Source organism: Camelina sativa, chromosome 6, assembly GCF_030686135.1.
Source record: "Camelina sativa cultivar CO46 ecotype springtype chromosome 6, ASM3068613v1".
Taxonomy (NCBI): Eukaryota; Viridiplantae; Streptophyta; class Magnoliopsida; order Brassicales; family Brassicaceae; genus Camelina; species Camelina sativa.
Window position 1 is genome coordinate 25,958,177 of NC_141885.1, and position 16,218 is coordinate 25,974,394.

The following is a 16,218-nucleotide window of genomic DNA, read 5'->3' on the forward strand; positions in this document are numbered from 1 at the left end:
TTTTTTACGAGTTTACTGATGAACCCGTGAAAAAATTATTTTTGCTCTACATTATTTCATTTTTATACTACATTTCCTGTTCTTTTTAATTACTAGCTATATGACTTTCTTTTTTTGTCATCTATGATATGACTTCAGTTTTCTTTATTAAAAAAAATATTTGTGTGGGCATTGAAATCCCCTCCTAGTAGGCCATACGATTATAACAAGATCGTATGTTCAATGTTGTGTCGGTAGTTTATAACCGATGTAATAGAATTTTCCAAGGATAGGAAAAAAAAATAAATAATAATAATAAATAAGAGATGTAATATGTGTTTGGTCTTCTGTCCAACAAAAAATAGGGACATTAATAATAACTTCTTGATTACCAAATTTTTGTTTTGCTTTTTATCCATAATCATAGAGTCCATCGTCAGCAAACTATACTGACAAGACAAAATCTAATCTTAATATAGTTAAGACACAAAAACATTCTTTAAATAGAAAGAAAATTGTCGGAAGTACAGTTTTGTAATAAGAGTCAAAAAAAAAATAACATAGCTTTCCGAATCCGATTTTAGGGTTCTCTCACGGAACCGAACCTATTACAGGTACACAGCTTACGCACACGATCGTGACGGAGGATATTGACGCCGTTTACACGCATTGGGAACTTAACGTAAGCTGGCGTCTGACTGGCCAAGATTTGGTGCACGACTTACTACATATGTGATATACGCTACACTTACACACGAGAAAAGATGATAGATACCAAAACTTATAAAAACCTCTCATTGGTCCAGGAATGATACAATGACTTGACTCTACGTGAACGATTCACACGAGATTACCGCCTCGTGATCCAAATCAACGTCCGCCGTCGTTTCACACTTTTTTTTTTCTTTTTGTTTTTCCTTTTCTCTTTTTTTCCTATCTCATTATAAAATCTTATCTTTTTTTTATGTAACTTTAATAATTCACGAGCCTAGCCGCAGCGCCGCCTTTCTAAAATTTAAATCCATCAAAAGCGACCTTGTTTGTTTTACCAATATTTCAATTCAGACCTTTAATGGAAAATTGATACTTTTAGTAGTCCACTTTAAAAAAACTAGTGTCTAGTGGTTACGGTTTTCGAAAACAAAACATATTCGTATCGTATCAATCTGAATTTTTAGCTTTGACATTGTTAAGAATTGGAAAATAAATTAAGAAACCGAAACCATACTTAGATGAAAATAATAATAATATCGTTTGATGAACCGAACCATCGAGTGGATTGGGATGAATTGTTTTGAATGTGAATTTATTCTCTATACTAGCTGTTTCACTCTTTTTATATGGGGACTATGGTTTATGTAAGGCCCTATATATATATATATATATATATATATATATATATATATATATATATATGTGTTTTGTATTCTGTAGATGGATATATTGATTGATGACATTGACATAAACTAGCTTACACAGTTTTAAAACTTCGAGCTATATAATAATAAATCAACAAGAAGACAAAATTGTATGCACAAAGCACATGCACATACATAATAATACTACTATTTAAGTATACGTAATATCTTAAGTTATTAACATACAATAATATTTCATGGGAATCAAGTACATATGTTGGGGAGAGAAGATATACCTAAAAGTTGTACAGGCTATATCTAAACTAAACTAATTTAATCACGAATGTGTCGATCTGATCTGATTCGTACATAAGAAAACTGCTTCTTTCAAATCACACCAGTATTTTCTCAAAGGAATCTTACAAATATTTTCCAAATCATATCACACCCAAATGTTCTCAAGTGCTCTCACTTCGAAACAGGTCATACTCTTTTTAGTTTTTGTAAAGACGTACATAACACAAACTCTTCATTGTTGAAGCTATTTTCGAAAAGAAAAAAAATACTCAGTGGTCTCAACATTTTTTCTTCTAAATGCAATGGATAGAACGTGGAAAACACCCAAAATAAAAATAAAAAAAGAAAAAAAGAAATGGAGATTAAAGAACCAAAATAGGACGTTTAAGGGTATCTCCAATCTTACTCTATTTTAGAGTCAAATCTCTATTATAGAGTAACATTTGTTCAAACCCTACTATATATTTTATTTTAAAATAGAGAAAAATGTATGATTGATCTATATATAGAGCAATTCTATTTTCACCTTTATTTTTTTACATTACCTCTATTTTATAGTTAGAAATAGAGTAATACATTTAAGTAAAATAAAGATATATTGAAAATGGTCTTATAAGTTCAATTTAAAGATTTGGCCTTCTGAAAATTATAAAAGCAAAATCCCGTCCGTGGCTTTGTGGATGGGAACATGGACACGTGAGAGACCCCATTAGCTTGTTTCTCTATGTTGTATAGATTTTGTTTTTCTTATTGTTTGATAGTATTTGAATTTTAATAATTTTTTTAAAAAAACGATTCCCCAACAATTTATTTATGTTTCTGCAGAAAAAAATAGATTACATTGATAGAAGTGGGGAATCGTGGTCCAGGCTTTGGCTTTTTATAATGTCAACAAGCTCAAAAAAGGGGGCCTTCTCCTATTTTATTTTTTCTTCAAAAGGAGCTTCTAAATTAAGCAAGTGTTCCTCTCCTTTTTTAATTTAATTTTCTCGAGTGGGCTGCTAAATTTGGAAGTAATCAATCGTGCTGGGGCAAGATATGTTTTTTGTCATGAAATCTTTAATTTTTGGTTTATAAAAGTCATACTTTTTGTTGTGAATTTGAAACAAAGGACCAACGGTGGGATATGATCGTGTTTGATGTTCTGACAAAAATCTATATTCGAAATAGATTTGATTTTGCCTTTCTTTCATTGCTAACGATCGGTTCTAAATTCATTTCTCGCAAGTCCATGCGCAAGAAAGATGCAATCATGCGATTGAGCTTTTTAGTGTTTGTTAATTAACTACTATTCCATTACATAGTTAGAACACTGAAAAGCATCTGAGTTTTTTTTATTTTTCCCTCTTAACTATGATCTTTCAAAAATCTATGCGTCTAATCAAAATCGAATCCAAGTTTTGAAATACATATATATAATTATAAAACCACTTGGAGTTATATTAATATGATTCTCTAGTACTTTTGGAAAGAGAGGATCTATCATGCAAGGACTGTCAACGTAACTTTGTATTTTTTTATTCAAAGTTATAGTTTGAGAAGGTTTTTGAAACAGATATTTATCAATTTTCATATTCATTATTATCCATATAAGATTCTAGCTAGACACAACCAAACGCTCTTCCTTAAAATACAAGGAATAATATGTGATAATAAACAGATACACACAGCCACTTGATACGGAAATTAACCATAAACCCTTCAGTTAAACTCACCATATAAACTACTAAAACTCCACTTTGCCTGAGATTAATTAACATACACAATTAATACCACTTCCCGGACTCTTTCAGAAAAAGGTTTAGTCCGATTTGATTCTACCTAGACTCTCAGACACAGATCTCATCCTAGGGCGCATCTCCGGGTTCATTTCCGTGCAATTTAAAGCGACATGAATGGTTGCAATAACCTGTTTATCTTCAAAACGCTGTCGTAGAAGCTTCGGGTCTAAGATCTCAGCCAACAACCTTTCTTCCTTGTGCCACTTCCTCAAAACATTCACGAGTTCTTCTCCTTCGTTTTCAGGGGAACCATTAGGTAACCGACCAGTCAACAACTCCAATAGAATCACACCAAATGAATAAACATCGCTTTTCTGAGATGATTTGCAACCAGAAGAAACTCGGGCTTCGGGTGCAAGGTAAGCAGCTGCATGAGCTGAGAGCGAGAGTCTTGCGGAAAATCCTTGGTCAATGCTTTGCGTTCTGGTTGATGATAGTGAATCATCAATGAGTTTGGGATAACCCGAAACCAGACGTGAGAGACCAAAACCTGAGATGTGAGGGTGGTTCTCATTATCTAACAGGATTTTGTTTGATTTAAGGTTGCCGTGTACATACTTTCTCGAACTGTATTCATGTATATACATCAAACCCCGAGAAGTGCCTTGTGCTATACGTAACCTCTCGGCCCAAGAGAGTGGAGGCCGAGTATTTGAAGGTCCACCTACAAGTAAAATCAAACGCCGTCTCAGAAAACCAGTGACACCGATACGTAATGCCTCATACATATAATGCTAACTAAACTTACCAACGCATACATACAAACTTACCAACGCACCAAAAAGAAATCTTCTTTATGTCACATTAAACACTCTTTAAAGTACCATCAGCTCACCTAAGTGACCTAACCTACTTAAATTTTCCCATAAGAAAACAAGACCACACATCACACACTATAGTGCTCTATCTAATTCAAAATCCCCCATAGAGAATCAAATCTAGATGTTTTTTTTTTGTGGTAGGTAGAGAGATCGATGCTTGTCCTCGACCTCTACTGTAGTTACAACACTCAGCACATGTAAACACAGTAAAGCTTTGAACAATAAAAACAAGGAGAAGAAGCCAACAAGTTAGTCAATACAAACACAATCAGACAGAAACAAAAAAAGCTCTGTACTTTATAGTCCTATCCTATCTACAGAGCAAGTACAAATTAAACCTTGTACTTAGTGGTTGATTCGATTGATGCAGAGTTAGCATTTTAAAAAATTGAAAATTTAGATTAGTGGTTTTTACCATGTAAGGCAGAGTACAAGCTGCCATTGCTGATGAAATCAGTGATGAGAAGCTTCTCGTCCTCTGCATAGTAGTAAGCTCTAAGCCTTACGATGTTAGGGTGATTGATCCTACCAATGGTCTCAGCTTCATTCACAAAGTCCTTAAACCGCCACGTGGCGTTGCCGTCGCTGAGTCTTCTAACGGCGACAACAGTGGAGGACGATTCAGCCGCCACTACTCTGTACACAATCCCGCTTCTGCTCTTGCCTATGACGTAAGCGGATGCTCTCAGCAAATCCTCAAGCTCGAGCTCGAATCCTTCGTCAAACGCTACGAATTTACCTTCTTGCCCTTCCTCGTCGAACTCCGAGACCACCGTCGTCGTCGTCGTCTTTGTCTCTGTTTTGTACCCGTCGGAGGAGCTTCGTTTTTTCCGGATTAGCCATACGGAGATAGAAACAGCTCCGATTACAATCGAAACGCCAGAAATCAGAGAGACCGTCACTGATCCGGTGATCTGCTGCTTCTTCTCCTCCTTTGCGTCGTCGTTGCTGATTACGCTAGGGTTTGGTTTCTGGAGTTCCGGCTTCGAAGTGACGAAACTAGGGGTTTTGATTTCTTCGCACGGCGTTTGCAATGGTAAGCCGCAGAGATGAGAGTTTCCGGCGAACGCGATTGGTCCTTGATTCAACAGAGATCCCACCTGAGGTACTTTTCCGGTTAGATTGTTGTGACTGAAATCTAAGCTGACGTGAACTGGAAATCGACCGTACGACGGTGGAATCTCGCCGGTGAATCGGTTATACGAAAGGTTTAGAGTTCCGGCGAGGCTTCCGAGTTCAGCGAGTGACTCAGGGAGTGAACCGTTGAGATGGTTAGAGGAGAAATCGAGGTGGTTGAGAGATGTCATGGACTTGATTTGGACCGGGATTGGACCGGAGAGTGAGTTATGAGAGAGATCGATGTACCGGAGCTTGGTTGCTTGGAAAAGACGAACCGGTACGGTTTTGGAGAAATTGTTGTGAGCTAGATCGAGCCGGTTCAGCGAGTCGAGTAAACCGAGTTCTGATGGAATGTAACCGGAGAGACTTTTCCCCAAGAGTACTAGTGAGGTGACTCGGCCGTTTGTGCAGACGATCCCGGACCAACGGCAAGGAGTCGGGTCGGATTCAGACCAGTGGGTCATTACTCGGGTCGGGTCGTTATCGACGGCGGATTTGAGAGCTAGTAAAGATAAACCGTCGGAATTGAGCGAGGAGCAAAGGCTCATGCAGACAAAGATTGAAGAAACTAGAAGTGAAAGAACACAAAGTAATTTCATTAAATCTATTTCTTGAAACTTTTTGTTTGTTATAAAGAAGCAACGAGAAGTTGCTGCAGAGGAAAATGATAAACAGTGAAGACGAAGGAGAAGGATTATAATGGGAGATTTGACCGAGGTTGGTGGATTCTTTTATGGTTTTGATTTCATGTTAGCAACGTGTAGTAATGTAGTCATGAACCTCATGATCAGTTTTTTGAATTCTTGTGCGTAGGAATATGATTTCAAATGATAATAATATACTGTAATATATACTGTAAACTTTTTTTTAAATATATAGCATATCGGGATTTGCCTTTTGGATTTTTGTGGTTCTTTAATTATTTTTCTGTAAACGTTTTTTGTAAGTTTTAGTTATTGATTGATGCAGGTGGCTTGTAGTCACATTTATAATTTTTGTCTTAAAGAGTTGATGATACTGTATATAGGGTCTAATAGGGTCATTACAACTTAACTACAATATATAGTACTACTAAGAAATAAAAATATGGAAAAGATATATCAACCATTGAGAAAAATTAATTTGCAGTTGTATATTAGTGGAGAATGAATGGTACAGTAATCACCAATCATATAATCATTGAAGAAAAAACTTAAAATAAAAATAAAAGTAGGTATCTTTAAATGCTTAAAATCTTTAACTCATATAGGACACTTTGAGGCTTGAGCCATTGTACAGTCCTACCAGATCTATAATTATTTTACTTTTTACAAGATCTAGCTGTAATTAAAAAAAAAGTTTATAACATGTTTAAGATTAATGTGAGGAGAATGGAACTCTATTGTAGAATCTTATTACTAAAGGTGGAGGGATCATATGTGTTTTTGGAGCTATGAATTTGAATTCAGCTGAGAATATTTATTCAAATTAAAGGATAATAGATCGTCAAAAAAAAAAAAATTTATTCAAATTAAAGGAGGGAAGAGACGACGGGGGAGAGTGGATTGTGTCAGAGAAAACCATTAACCAACCGACAAAGTAAACCACACACAAAGATGCATTTGAAAAGAAAAGATGCCACTTCTGTTTTAATCCTATTCGTATGGGCACTTCTGTAAATAAACACGAGGAGAGTGTCACAAGTTCCATTGTTGGGTTTATTTATTATTGATTTATTTCAATTTCAAGCACTATATTATCTAGTTATCTCTCGGTTCCAAATTCAAGCAACATCATATGAATATGTATCACTCAATCCACTTAGTAACACACACACACACACCTATCAAATGATCAACATCCAGCTTTTAGTTCATAATAAAAATTACTCTCTCTGTTAACACACACACACAAACATCTTGCTGTTTTTGGTACAAACACTAGGACTCTTATGCAGTGAGTGAGATGAGCCAAGTTTGGTAAACTCTTTTAACGGTCCATTTGGCCCCAATAAATCGGTAAAAAACACAGCCAAATTTTTAAGATCAATTCAACTTAAATGATTGGGTGGGGGACGGACACGTCTTGTCGTTTTCAGAATTCGAGCGTGGCACTCTGATTCATCTCGAGCTATTTTTTGCTTTATTGTTATTTGTCACAATAGTGAGGTTCACTTATTTTCTTTTCCCCATTTCAATCTGAAAATCGAGTCATTTAGAGGGGTGAACGAACAATGGACCTTGACCAAGAGAAGAAGAAAAAAAAAAAAAAAAAAGAGTATACCGAACGAAGCCCAAAAGGCCCATAAGGCCATAGCGGTTGGGATCCAATCAAAGCGTCCTTCTCTCTCTCTCCCTCTCCCTCTCCCTCTCCCTCTCATCGTCTCATAAATGAGAGTATTATTTTCACTCTCTCTCTCTCTATAAAAATGGTGGCTTTTTATTTAACAAACAGAGACGCACTCCAAAGCTAACGTTGCTTTCGTCCCACTCCAAATGGCTCTTCTGTAAATGATTTTACATCCTTCACACACTCTTACGAAGAAGAAGAAGAAGACTTTTCTTTCTTCAGGAAGCTTTCAAACTTAAAATTCCCCATCTTTTCTTTCTCAATTTTCGAATTTTCCGAGTCGAACGATTTTAAAACTCCAAAAAAGAAGCAGCTTAACTCGAACGAGTTGATCAAGTCGGTCGGTTCTGGTTTTTCTCTGAATTTCACCTCGGTTATTTCCGGTTTAAGCTTTATTTTTTTCCCGATTATGGATCTGACCCAAGGGTTCGGAGCTAGATCCGGCATTGGACCGGTGACCGGACTTGAATCGCTCAATTTCAGCGACGAATTTCGCCAATTGGTGACGGCGATGCCACCGGAGGATACTGGCGGCTCTTTCACGGCTTTGCTCGAGATGCCTGTGACTCAAGCCATGGAGCTTCTCCATTTCGCAGATTCACCGTCTTCTCAGGCCAACATTACCAAACTCGCCGGAGATAATATCGCTCCTCCTCACCCTTTCGGGACTTTGACTTTTCCTTCCAACTCCCTTCTCTTGGACCGCGCCGCTCGTTTCTCGTTGATTGCTACTGAGCAAAACGGATATTTCTCTTCCGGCGATACTCCGAGTTCTAGCGCGAATCTGGACGGAGGAGTCAAGGCCGAGCCTGCTGAGACTGATTCAATTTCGGAGAATCAGAATTCGAAACACAACAAGAGGAAAGAACGCGAGAAGAAGGTGATACTACCAAATTGCTCAAAGGAAATCAAAAACACTTTGATCCAATAACGAGATAGTTTCTAACTCCTTATTTCATTAATTTCTAGGGTAAAAGCTCGATGAAGAAGACCAAGAGCTCCGTTGAGGCAGACAAGTTGCCGTATGTTCACGTTAGAGCTCGTCGTGGTCAAGCTACTGATAACCATAGCTTAGCAGAGCGAGTAAGTAATTCACATTTCTCACAAGCAAAGCATGGTTGTTGTTATATTAGTTTTTTAATTAGTGGCTACGTTAATTAATCATTAAACTCTTCTTGATTATAGGCAAGAAGAGAAAAGATAAACGCACGAATGAAGCTGCTACAGGAACTGGTCCCAGGCTGTGATAAGGTTTGTCTTTAGATTAGTGACCTTTTTCATCAATAATTAGATCTTCGTTTGTTGATTAAAGACAGAACCTTTCTTTATTAGACCAACCCCCCAAAAAAGTGAAATCATTTTTTCTGATCTTTCTATCATCTGAAGATGTGGTTTGATAAGAAGTTAAATCCTTTTCACTTTCTTTTTATATGAATAAAATTGTAGTGCTAAGTTCCTCTTATATGAAAAGGAATTTTTTTTTTGTGGTGTGCCAAAAGACCAAAACCACTAGTTTGGTAATTTCAGTTCCTTGAATATCTTAACTTTATTTTCGTGTGGGGAAGAATATCTCACGGGTCACAACCATTTAGGTTAACTAGTAGTAGTAATACGGAAGTGATGTGACATTGTTCAATAGATTCTTGTTTCGTCTTCCCAAAGTGTATTCATTGAGCTTGAAGCTTACTCCATAAATGACTATAATGGATTTATGATGTGGGAATGCTAGCTGGAGTGTTCCCTTGAGGTTATGGGTTGAGGGGACAGATTCTGGTGGATAGATCAAGGTCATACTGGGTTTTGGGGTCCATCTTTCGATAATAAGTGGCAAAAGTTGCAGGCTTTCAATGGAGGGTGAGGACTGTAGTATTGTCTCTAAGAAGTTTGGTATCTATCAAATATAAAGAGGGTGAGGAGTGTAGTATCGTCAGTAATATTGTTATATGCTTTGAGTCCCACATTACCTAATTGGTTGGAAACATGATGTGACACTCCTGCAGACAGCTAACTAATCGATACATATCTTGGAATTTAGCAGCAATTATTGGTGGAAGGAGATGATGATAGGTGACAACTCTTTAAGAGTTTGTCAAATCTGTGGGGCTCGGGGGCTTGATTGTTTGTTCATGAAATCTTTGATAATTTCTGGAATTCATGTTTCTAAACGAGAGATGTTGCTCTGGCAAACTAGTAGAGTTGTTGAGATTATAAAAGCCGTTTACGTTTTACATGGTAGGACTAACTTAGTCATCTCTAAGTGAAAGCTGATATGTTTCACGAATTGAGTTGATGATGGAAGTCCAAATCCCTTTTGCAGAGCGGCTCTCTTATGGATGGTAGCTTCAATGGAGAGTCTTATCATCAGCTGCAACAATGGCCTTACGATGGCTACCATCAGCCGGAATGGGGAAGAGAAGAAGATCATCATCAAGATTTCCCAAATCAGGTGAAAATGGAGCTCTGAAGTTGGAAACACTTTGACATGCTTGTGTACATATATATGAGTTAATATATCTCCCTAAAGTCTCGATTGTTGAATTAGAGGTAGAAGCAAATGGTTATGATCGTTTCAGGTCTCTCTGTTCATGGCCTTTCTATATATATTTACTAGTTTCCTCAATGTAGAATTCAGAATGTTTCCCTTGAAGAGAAGTATATGAAGAAGATTTGATACGTTACTGTGCAAATACGATGTCGTAGATTGAATATAAGCCAATAATAGTAAACCGTCTAATGTGCCCGATTCGATTTGGTCTTATTCTTATCTAAATAATAACCGAACAGAACCGATAGGCGATATCGATCGAACACACAACATTTTTTTAAGCCAAACCGTAAATAAAGTGAGAATACCGAATCATACCAGGTAATCGAAATTGAAACCAAAATATAATTCCCAATTAAACCAACACAATTTGACAAACCAAATTAATTTATCGGTTCGGTTCGAATTAAACCATTTTGTAGGTCGGGGAGTCGTATATAGTTGGACAAATCTGAGCATTTCCTTTTTGCTTACAACAAAAATATCGGAACCAAAGCGATGCCGTCGACGCAGTCCTTGACCGTCGCAGCGAAGACGCTACGGAATCGGATCTTCTCCAGGTCTGGATCTACATCCGCCGGTCCGAGTCGGTGGGCGACGCCAGGTCATGAGGAAAGGCCCAAAGGTTACTTTATGAACCGGACTCCTCCGGCACCAGGACAGTCGCGGAAATGGGAAGATTGGGAGCTTCCTTGTTACATCACGAGCTTCCTCACAATTGTTATCCTGGGCGTCGGGCTCAATGCGAAACCTGATCTTTCAATCGAGACTTGGGCTCATCAGAAAGCTTTAGAGCGCCTTGAGATGGAGAAGCTCGCCACCGCTGGAGATTCGTCCGATTAAAGCATCACTGGAATGCTTGATTTGGGTATGTCTTAGTTCCCGGGGAATTTGAAGAGTTCTTTTTTTACCCGTTTGATGGCGATCACGAAGACTGGAGAGTCAGGGTTTCTTCGTTTGGCCCTTGAACTTTTGTTTCAATTCTCCTTTGTTTTTGTCGATAATGATGAAATAAGTGTTCTTTTTAACAACTGTTTAGACGCAATTGCCTTCACTCTCTACTTCTTATTACATTTCTCAAATTTGGTCACTTTTGATTTTACTCGTTTCTCAGATGATTTGATTCAACTACTGATTGACGTTGTGTGGTTCTCTTCCGAAGGTTATGGCTTGTTTATGTTCGGTTTGCTTATTGCACTCTGTGAAGTGCATACTGGTTAGATAGCTAGTTGACATTAGTCGGTTCTGAATCTCTTTAGATCATCGTTATACTTGCCATTTGCTGTAGTTAGTAGTCAGAAGGTGATAGTGTAGCTCTAACTAGGGAATGAATTGTTCCTCTGTTTTGTAGATATGTCATACTTCGAGAAGGCTCATTTAGTAATGAATTTCATCATGCTATGCGATTATAGTTTTGTAGGCGTTAAAGTGGTTGGGGTGGGAGTTCTCATGGTGTTAACCATTGGTAGTTAGATTCAGCAGACTAGATTTCAGTTGCTTCGGTTGCGCTGTTGATTAAAATTTTACTGCACATTGCATCAGTGTCGGATGTTTGAATAGTTCAGCAGTGGCTAACAGTGTATTAGTTGTGTGGATACTGAATTGTGAGCCTTCTTTTGCAGATACTTAGTTGAGAATAGCATGATAAGTTTGATTTTGATTTTGATCTTTGGAAGGAGCTTGATCAATTAAATTAGGATAAGTCTCGTGCTGGAGTCGATGAAAATTTCACTCAGGTTCAGGTTGATCAGGTGTAGAAAACATGAGAGCTTATCTCTAACCTCTGCAGGTTTTTAGAGAACATTCTATTGACTAGTGCCATTTTGAGTAGTCTTGCTTCCAAAATCTTCTGATTAGTTTCCTTTAGTGTTGCTTGATAGTCTTCTCTTTTAAGGATATTGAACTTTAGTGCTGTGTCGGCTCGTTAGCAAGCTGTGATGTTCATCGTGTGCTCTGGTTTCATGCATGACGAATTAAACATTGATAAGAGTCTAGGATCAAACAAACTCAGTACCCTCTTGCTGGCATACTTCATAGTCGGTATAATTAAGCAAGTGATAGTTAAATTTGTTGTTTGCTTTCCTTGATCAATCTCGGGAAGGCTATTGTGGTAATTACTTCATTCTCGCTGTTTATGTGTCTACCGAGAGTATGATTCAGTAACACTGAAACGATTAGGCTTTGAAAAACGTCATCACTTCACATGGTCTCTTCGCTTGAGGACCCAAGAAGAGTCCACCAGTGTCAAGCCATGTGAAATACCTTTGTCCTCTTATCTTATTATCCTCTGTATATCAGATGTTCTCTATCGTAAATTTCAAATTCAGGAAACATATGAGCACTCGTAGTCGTTTGTAATTTGATGTCGGTGTCGGTCGGTGTCAGTCAAATGTTTTTGGACGTGAGGAAAAAAAAGGACACAACGGTCATTTAAAGGAGAAGCTACTTTTTCTTTTATTCTGGTAATGTAAACCGGCTATTCCCGGTAAACACTCGAGCCACCGACACAAACTTCCATCAGTCACACGACCACGATCACAGTCCGTACCGAACACGATCCATGTTCTTTTCTATATTTAAATATATTAACCATCCATAACATCCCGCATTCGGATCTTCCCATAGTGAAAGAGACGTAGAGAGTGAGAGAGAGTAAGTAAGTAGCTTTATTTATTATATGGATTACAGATAGAAGACAGGTAATCTTAGTGACGCAAAGATATAGATAGGTCAGTGACGCAAATCTGAGAGTAGACTTCACTCTGAGTAGATTAAAGCAACCGGTCTTGAAGAGGAAGACAAGCAAAAATGGGTTTCGTAATGATTTCGATGTGAAACACACCACTTTCTCATAATCTGCTTCTTCTTGCTCTTTTGGGTGTTCTGTTTCTTCTGGACCTACCTTTTCAGGTAATCTTCTTTTCTTTTCATAATAGTCCTCATGGTTGTTTCATGCTTTGTTTCTCTCTATCACTCTCTGCAACTTATATATTTTTGGGATACCTTAGAAAACTCGGTTCCTGAGTTTTTATCATATCTAGTTAGTTTAATCATTACTGTAACTCTTAACCATTCTTGTAACATGCCTATGTGAATTCACCCTTATGCTGGGACCCCAAAATGATACTGTAGATCAGACAAAACGTAGCAAGTACCAATTATGTCATTTTCCTACTCCATTATTTGTTGTCGTTTTCAGTAACAGGAATATATCTTATCTAGTTGTGTGTTTTTTTTTTTTTTTTATAAAATCTATTTGCTCATCTTGCTCAACCAAAATAAAGATCATTACTGTTTGAGGATTATCACTGGTTTTTTCTTTTCTGTAGGGTTACACAAATCTTCTTGGATAGTTTTCTCGCTTGGGGGAGTTGAATATAACTGTTGCCTTGGCTGCATAAGAGTATAAGACGAGTTTCAAGATGAAGGCAAGAACAGCTAACAATGTCCAGTCTAAGCGATCTACCAAGAGTGTAAGAAAAGATCAAAAGCTGCAGAAGACGAATAGCCAGAAAAGATTGTCAGAACAAGAGAAACAGGATGCCAAGGAAGTGTCTAGTACTATCTCTACAGTAGCAAGTGATTCAACCACACAATCAGATCCCTCTGAGGCTTACGAGTCAGTAGATGTTCGTTACTTGGATGATAATAATGGCGGCGCCATTGCCTCTACAGATGCTCATCAGCAATCAGATTCTAGCAGAGTTGTGGACAAAACAAGTGGATCGGTTTGTAATTTGGAGAAAGATGTTGATGAACAAGATTGTAAAGATGCTAAGGAAATCGATACAGATGCTCGAGAAGGTATCAATGCTGATGTCTGGGAAGATGCTTCCAACGGTGCTCTTAGTGCTGAAAGTGAGAACGAGGCGGCCGATGTTACAGAGAATAAGGGTGGGAACTTTGAGGACAAGATTGAGCATCTAGAGACGAGAATCGAGAAACTAGAAGAGGAGCTTAGAGAAGTTGCTGCACTTGAGATTTCGCTCTATTCTGTTGTGCCTGACCATTGCAGCTCTGCACACAAGCTTCACACTCCTGCTCGACGTATTTCTAGAATCTATATCCATGCCTGTAAGCATTTTACTCAGGGAAAGCGTGCTACGATTGCTAGAAACTCTGTTTCTGGTCTTGTTTTTGTTGCTAAATCTTGTGGGAATGATGTTTCGAGGTAGGCAGACTATATTCGAAATGTGAATGACCTTTCAGGATCTTGATTTCTTCTCAGTTGTGATCTAAGCAAATGTTTTCTCTTGGTTCTCATTTGTTAGGTTGACCTTCTGGTTATCAAACATCATAGCTCTAAGGCAGATAACTTCGCAAGCGTTTGGTACGTCTCGCATTACACGCATCTCTGAATCAAATGGTGATTCAGGCAAGAAAACAAACCTGAGATGGAAGAATGGTTTCCAACAGCTTTTGGAGGATTGGCAAGAAACTGAGACATTTACTACTGCACTCGAGAAAATCGAGTTTTGGGTATTCTCTAGAATCGTGGAGTCTGTTTGGTGGCAGGTATATATATACCAAATGTAACTAAACTTGAGCTTCTTAGTTTGTTTGTATAGCATCTCACTTTTGTTCTTCTTCTCATGTCTTTAAGGTCTTTACTCCGCATATGCAATCCCCTGAAAACGACTCATCAGCCAGTAAATCAAATGGGAAACTGATGGGACCTTCCTTGGGTGATCAGAACCAAGGCACCATTTCGATTAGCCTATGGAAAAATGCTTTCCGAGATGCTCTGCAGCGGCTTTGTCCTATGCGAGGGGCGGGACATGAATGCGGTTGCTTACCTGTATTGGCTAGAATGGTAATCAGATTTTTCATTTGCTTTAATCGAAGCAAAGTCAAGGCAACAGAATCATATTCTTATTGTTCTTTAAACAGGTTATGGATAATTGTATCGGTAGATTTGATGTAGCCATGTTCAATGCTATTCTGCGTGAGTCAGAGCATCAGATTCCAACCGATCCCGTCTCTGATCCTATTCTTGATTCCAAAGTTCTGCCTATTCCTGCTGGAGACTTAAGCTTTGGATCAGGGGCACAACTTAAAAACGCGGTAACCAACACAAAACAGAGTTTATATTCTTATAGACATTTGAAAGTTTGTAATGTTGACTAATATCTTCTACTGATGAAATGGTTCCCTTGCAGATTGGCAAGGCTGTAAATATCATTGTTTGCTATATTTCAGAGCATTAGTGATGGGAAGCTCTCACAAGCAAGCTTCCCTTATGCAGCTTCCACTGTTTCGTACATGCCTCCATCGACCATGGATGTAGCAGAACAAGTTGTAAATGCTGCAGGAAAACTGTCAAGGAATGTATCTATGATACAGAGAAAAGGATACACGAGCTACGAGGAGCTTGAGGAACTGGACTCTCCTCTTACATCCATCGTTGACAAGGGGAGTGACTTTACTGGCTCCACGACTTCAAATGCAAGATACAAGCTTCTACGAGAAGTGTGGGGTTTAGTTGAGTGATGATTGGGAGACAAGTTAAAAAATGTAAGTAGTATGCGTGTTGCTATGAATTTACGGTTGTTGCTTAGAGAATTTGCCGATACAAGCAACGATAATGTGGAGAGCTTTCTGTTACAATTACAGAGATACTCTGTTTTTATGTATCATAAAGAAGCCATAAAGAAGTAAACCCTTTGTTTTATTAAATGAACTTAGTGATCTTAGGGGCTATTGGTTCTATGATTTGAATGTATTTGGAAATCCAAACAAAAATCAAGTGTTATTCAATAATTGATTTTAAAATACTTATCAAAATTATGTGTTATTTGTTCTATGATTTACAAATACTTTTTAAAATCGCATCTATAGAAGAGAGCTTATTTTAAAATAAAATAATCCACAAAACTATATGGTTGTCTCTTGCTTATTTTTCCCATATGAGTCACACTCACACCATTAAAAAATCTTTTGTAATTCAATTCCAAGTCTATCAGGCAACTTTTGTACAAAAACTAAACCAA

At 37.8% G+C, this 16,218-nt stretch overlaps 4 protein-coding genes across 12 annotated transcripts; 3 read left to right on the forward strand and 1 right to left on the reverse strand.

The window, feature by feature from the left end:
* Positions 1-3,192: 3,192 nt before the first annotated feature.
* Positions 3,193-6,313, reverse strand: LOC104793150 (receptor protein kinase-like protein ZAR1). The gene is made up of 2 exons (XM_010519443.3): positions 4,652-6,313; positions 3,193-4,079 (listed from the first exon to the last, which is right to left on the reverse strand). Exons 1-2 carry the CDS (start codon positions 5,952-5,954, stop codon positions 3,436-3,438), a joined length of 1,947 nt encoding a protein of 648 aa, XP_010517745.2. The 5' UTR covers positions 5,955-6,313; the 3' UTR covers positions 3,193-3,435.
* Positions 6,314-7,541: 1,228 nt separating this feature from the next.
* LOC104793151 (transcription factor bHLH48-like) lies at positions 7,542-10,356 on the forward strand. 6 transcript variants are annotated; one of them, XR_015559932.1, is made up of 6 exons: positions 7,577-8,563; positions 8,653-8,766; positions 8,869-8,934; positions 9,413-9,592; positions 9,684-9,915; positions 10,001-10,356. XR_015559932.1 is itself a non-coding variant. In XM_010519444.3 (4 exons), the coding sequence occupies exons 1-4, from the start codon at positions 8,093-8,095 to the stop codon at positions 10,145-10,147; spliced, it is 798 nt and encodes a 265-aa protein (XP_010517746.1). In that variant the 5' UTR covers positions 7,542-8,092; the 3' UTR covers positions 10,148-10,356. The 6 variants fall into 6 exon arrangements, 3 of the variants coding, with proteins under 3 accessions (XP_010517746.1, XP_087310941.1, XP_087310940.1); XR_015559931.1 differs by having other exon boundaries at positions 9,684-10,356; XR_015559930.1 differs by lacking the exon at positions 9,413-9,592 and having other exon boundaries at positions 9,722-9,915.
* Positions 10,357-10,696: 340 nt separating this feature from the next.
* On the forward strand, positions 10,697-15,904 carry LOC104793152 (uncharacterized). 4 transcript variants are annotated; one of them, XM_087454816.1, is made up of 6 exons: positions 10,697-11,876; positions 13,428-14,399; positions 14,500-14,743; positions 14,832-15,041; positions 15,119-15,292; positions 15,388-15,904. In XM_087454816.1, the coding sequence occupies exons 2-6, from the start codon at positions 13,651-13,653 to the stop codon at positions 15,433-15,435; spliced, it is 1,425 nt and encodes a 474-aa protein (XP_087310942.1). In that variant the 5' UTR covers positions 10,697-11,876; positions 13,428-13,650; the 3' UTR covers positions 15,436-15,904. The 4 variants fall into 4 exon arrangements, with proteins under 4 accessions (XP_087310942.1, XP_010517748.2, XP_087310944.1 ...); XM_010519446.3 differs by having other exon boundaries at positions 10,697-11,832; positions 13,377-14,399; XM_087454818.1 differs by having other exon boundaries at positions 10,697-11,390; positions 13,558-14,399.
* LOC104793153 (uncharacterized) lies at positions 10,727-11,330 on the forward strand. Its single transcript, XM_019226784.2, has one exon. It carries the CDS (start codon positions 10,727-10,729, stop codon positions 11,069-11,071), a length of 345 nt encoding a protein of 114 aa, XP_019082329.1. The 3' UTR covers positions 11,072-11,330.
* Positions 15,905-16,218: the final 314 nt, after the last annotated feature.

Coding starts and splice junctions, on each gene's coding strand:
- LOC104793150 (XM_010519443.3), bottom strand. CDS start 5,954: ATGAAATTACTTTGTGTTCTTTCACTTCTAGTTTCTTCAATCTTTGTC. Junction 4,080..4,651: donor CTTGTACTCTGCCTTACATG/GTAAAAACCACT, acceptor TTTTACTTGTAG/GTGGACCTTCAAATACTCGG.
- LOC104793151 (XM_010519444.3), top strand. CDS start 8,093: ATGGATCTGACCCAAGGGTTCGGAGCTAGATCCGGCATTGGACCGGTG. Junction 8,564..8,652: donor GGAAAGAACGCGAGAAGAAG/GTGATACTACCA, acceptor ATTAATTTCTAG/GGTAAAAGCTCGATGAAGAA. Junction 8,767..8,868: donor ACCATAGCTTAGCAGAGCGA/GTAAGTAATTCA, acceptor TCTTGATTATAG/GCAAGAAGAGAAAAGATAAA.
- LOC104793153 (XM_019226784.2), top strand. CDS start 10,727: ATGCCGTCGACGCAGTCCTTGACCGTCGCAGCGAAGACGCTACGGAAT.
- LOC104793152 (XM_087454816.1), top strand. CDS start 13,651: ATGAAGGCAAGAACAGCTAACAATGTCCAGTCTAAGCGATCTACCAAG. Junction 14,400..14,499: donor TGTGGGAATGATGTTTCGAG/GTAGGCAGACTA, acceptor CTCATTTGTTAG/GTTGACCTTCTGGTTATCAA. Junction 15,293..15,387: donor GGGCACAACTTAAAAACGCG/GTAACCAACACA, acceptor GTTCCCTTGCAG/ATTGGCAAGGCTGTAAATAT.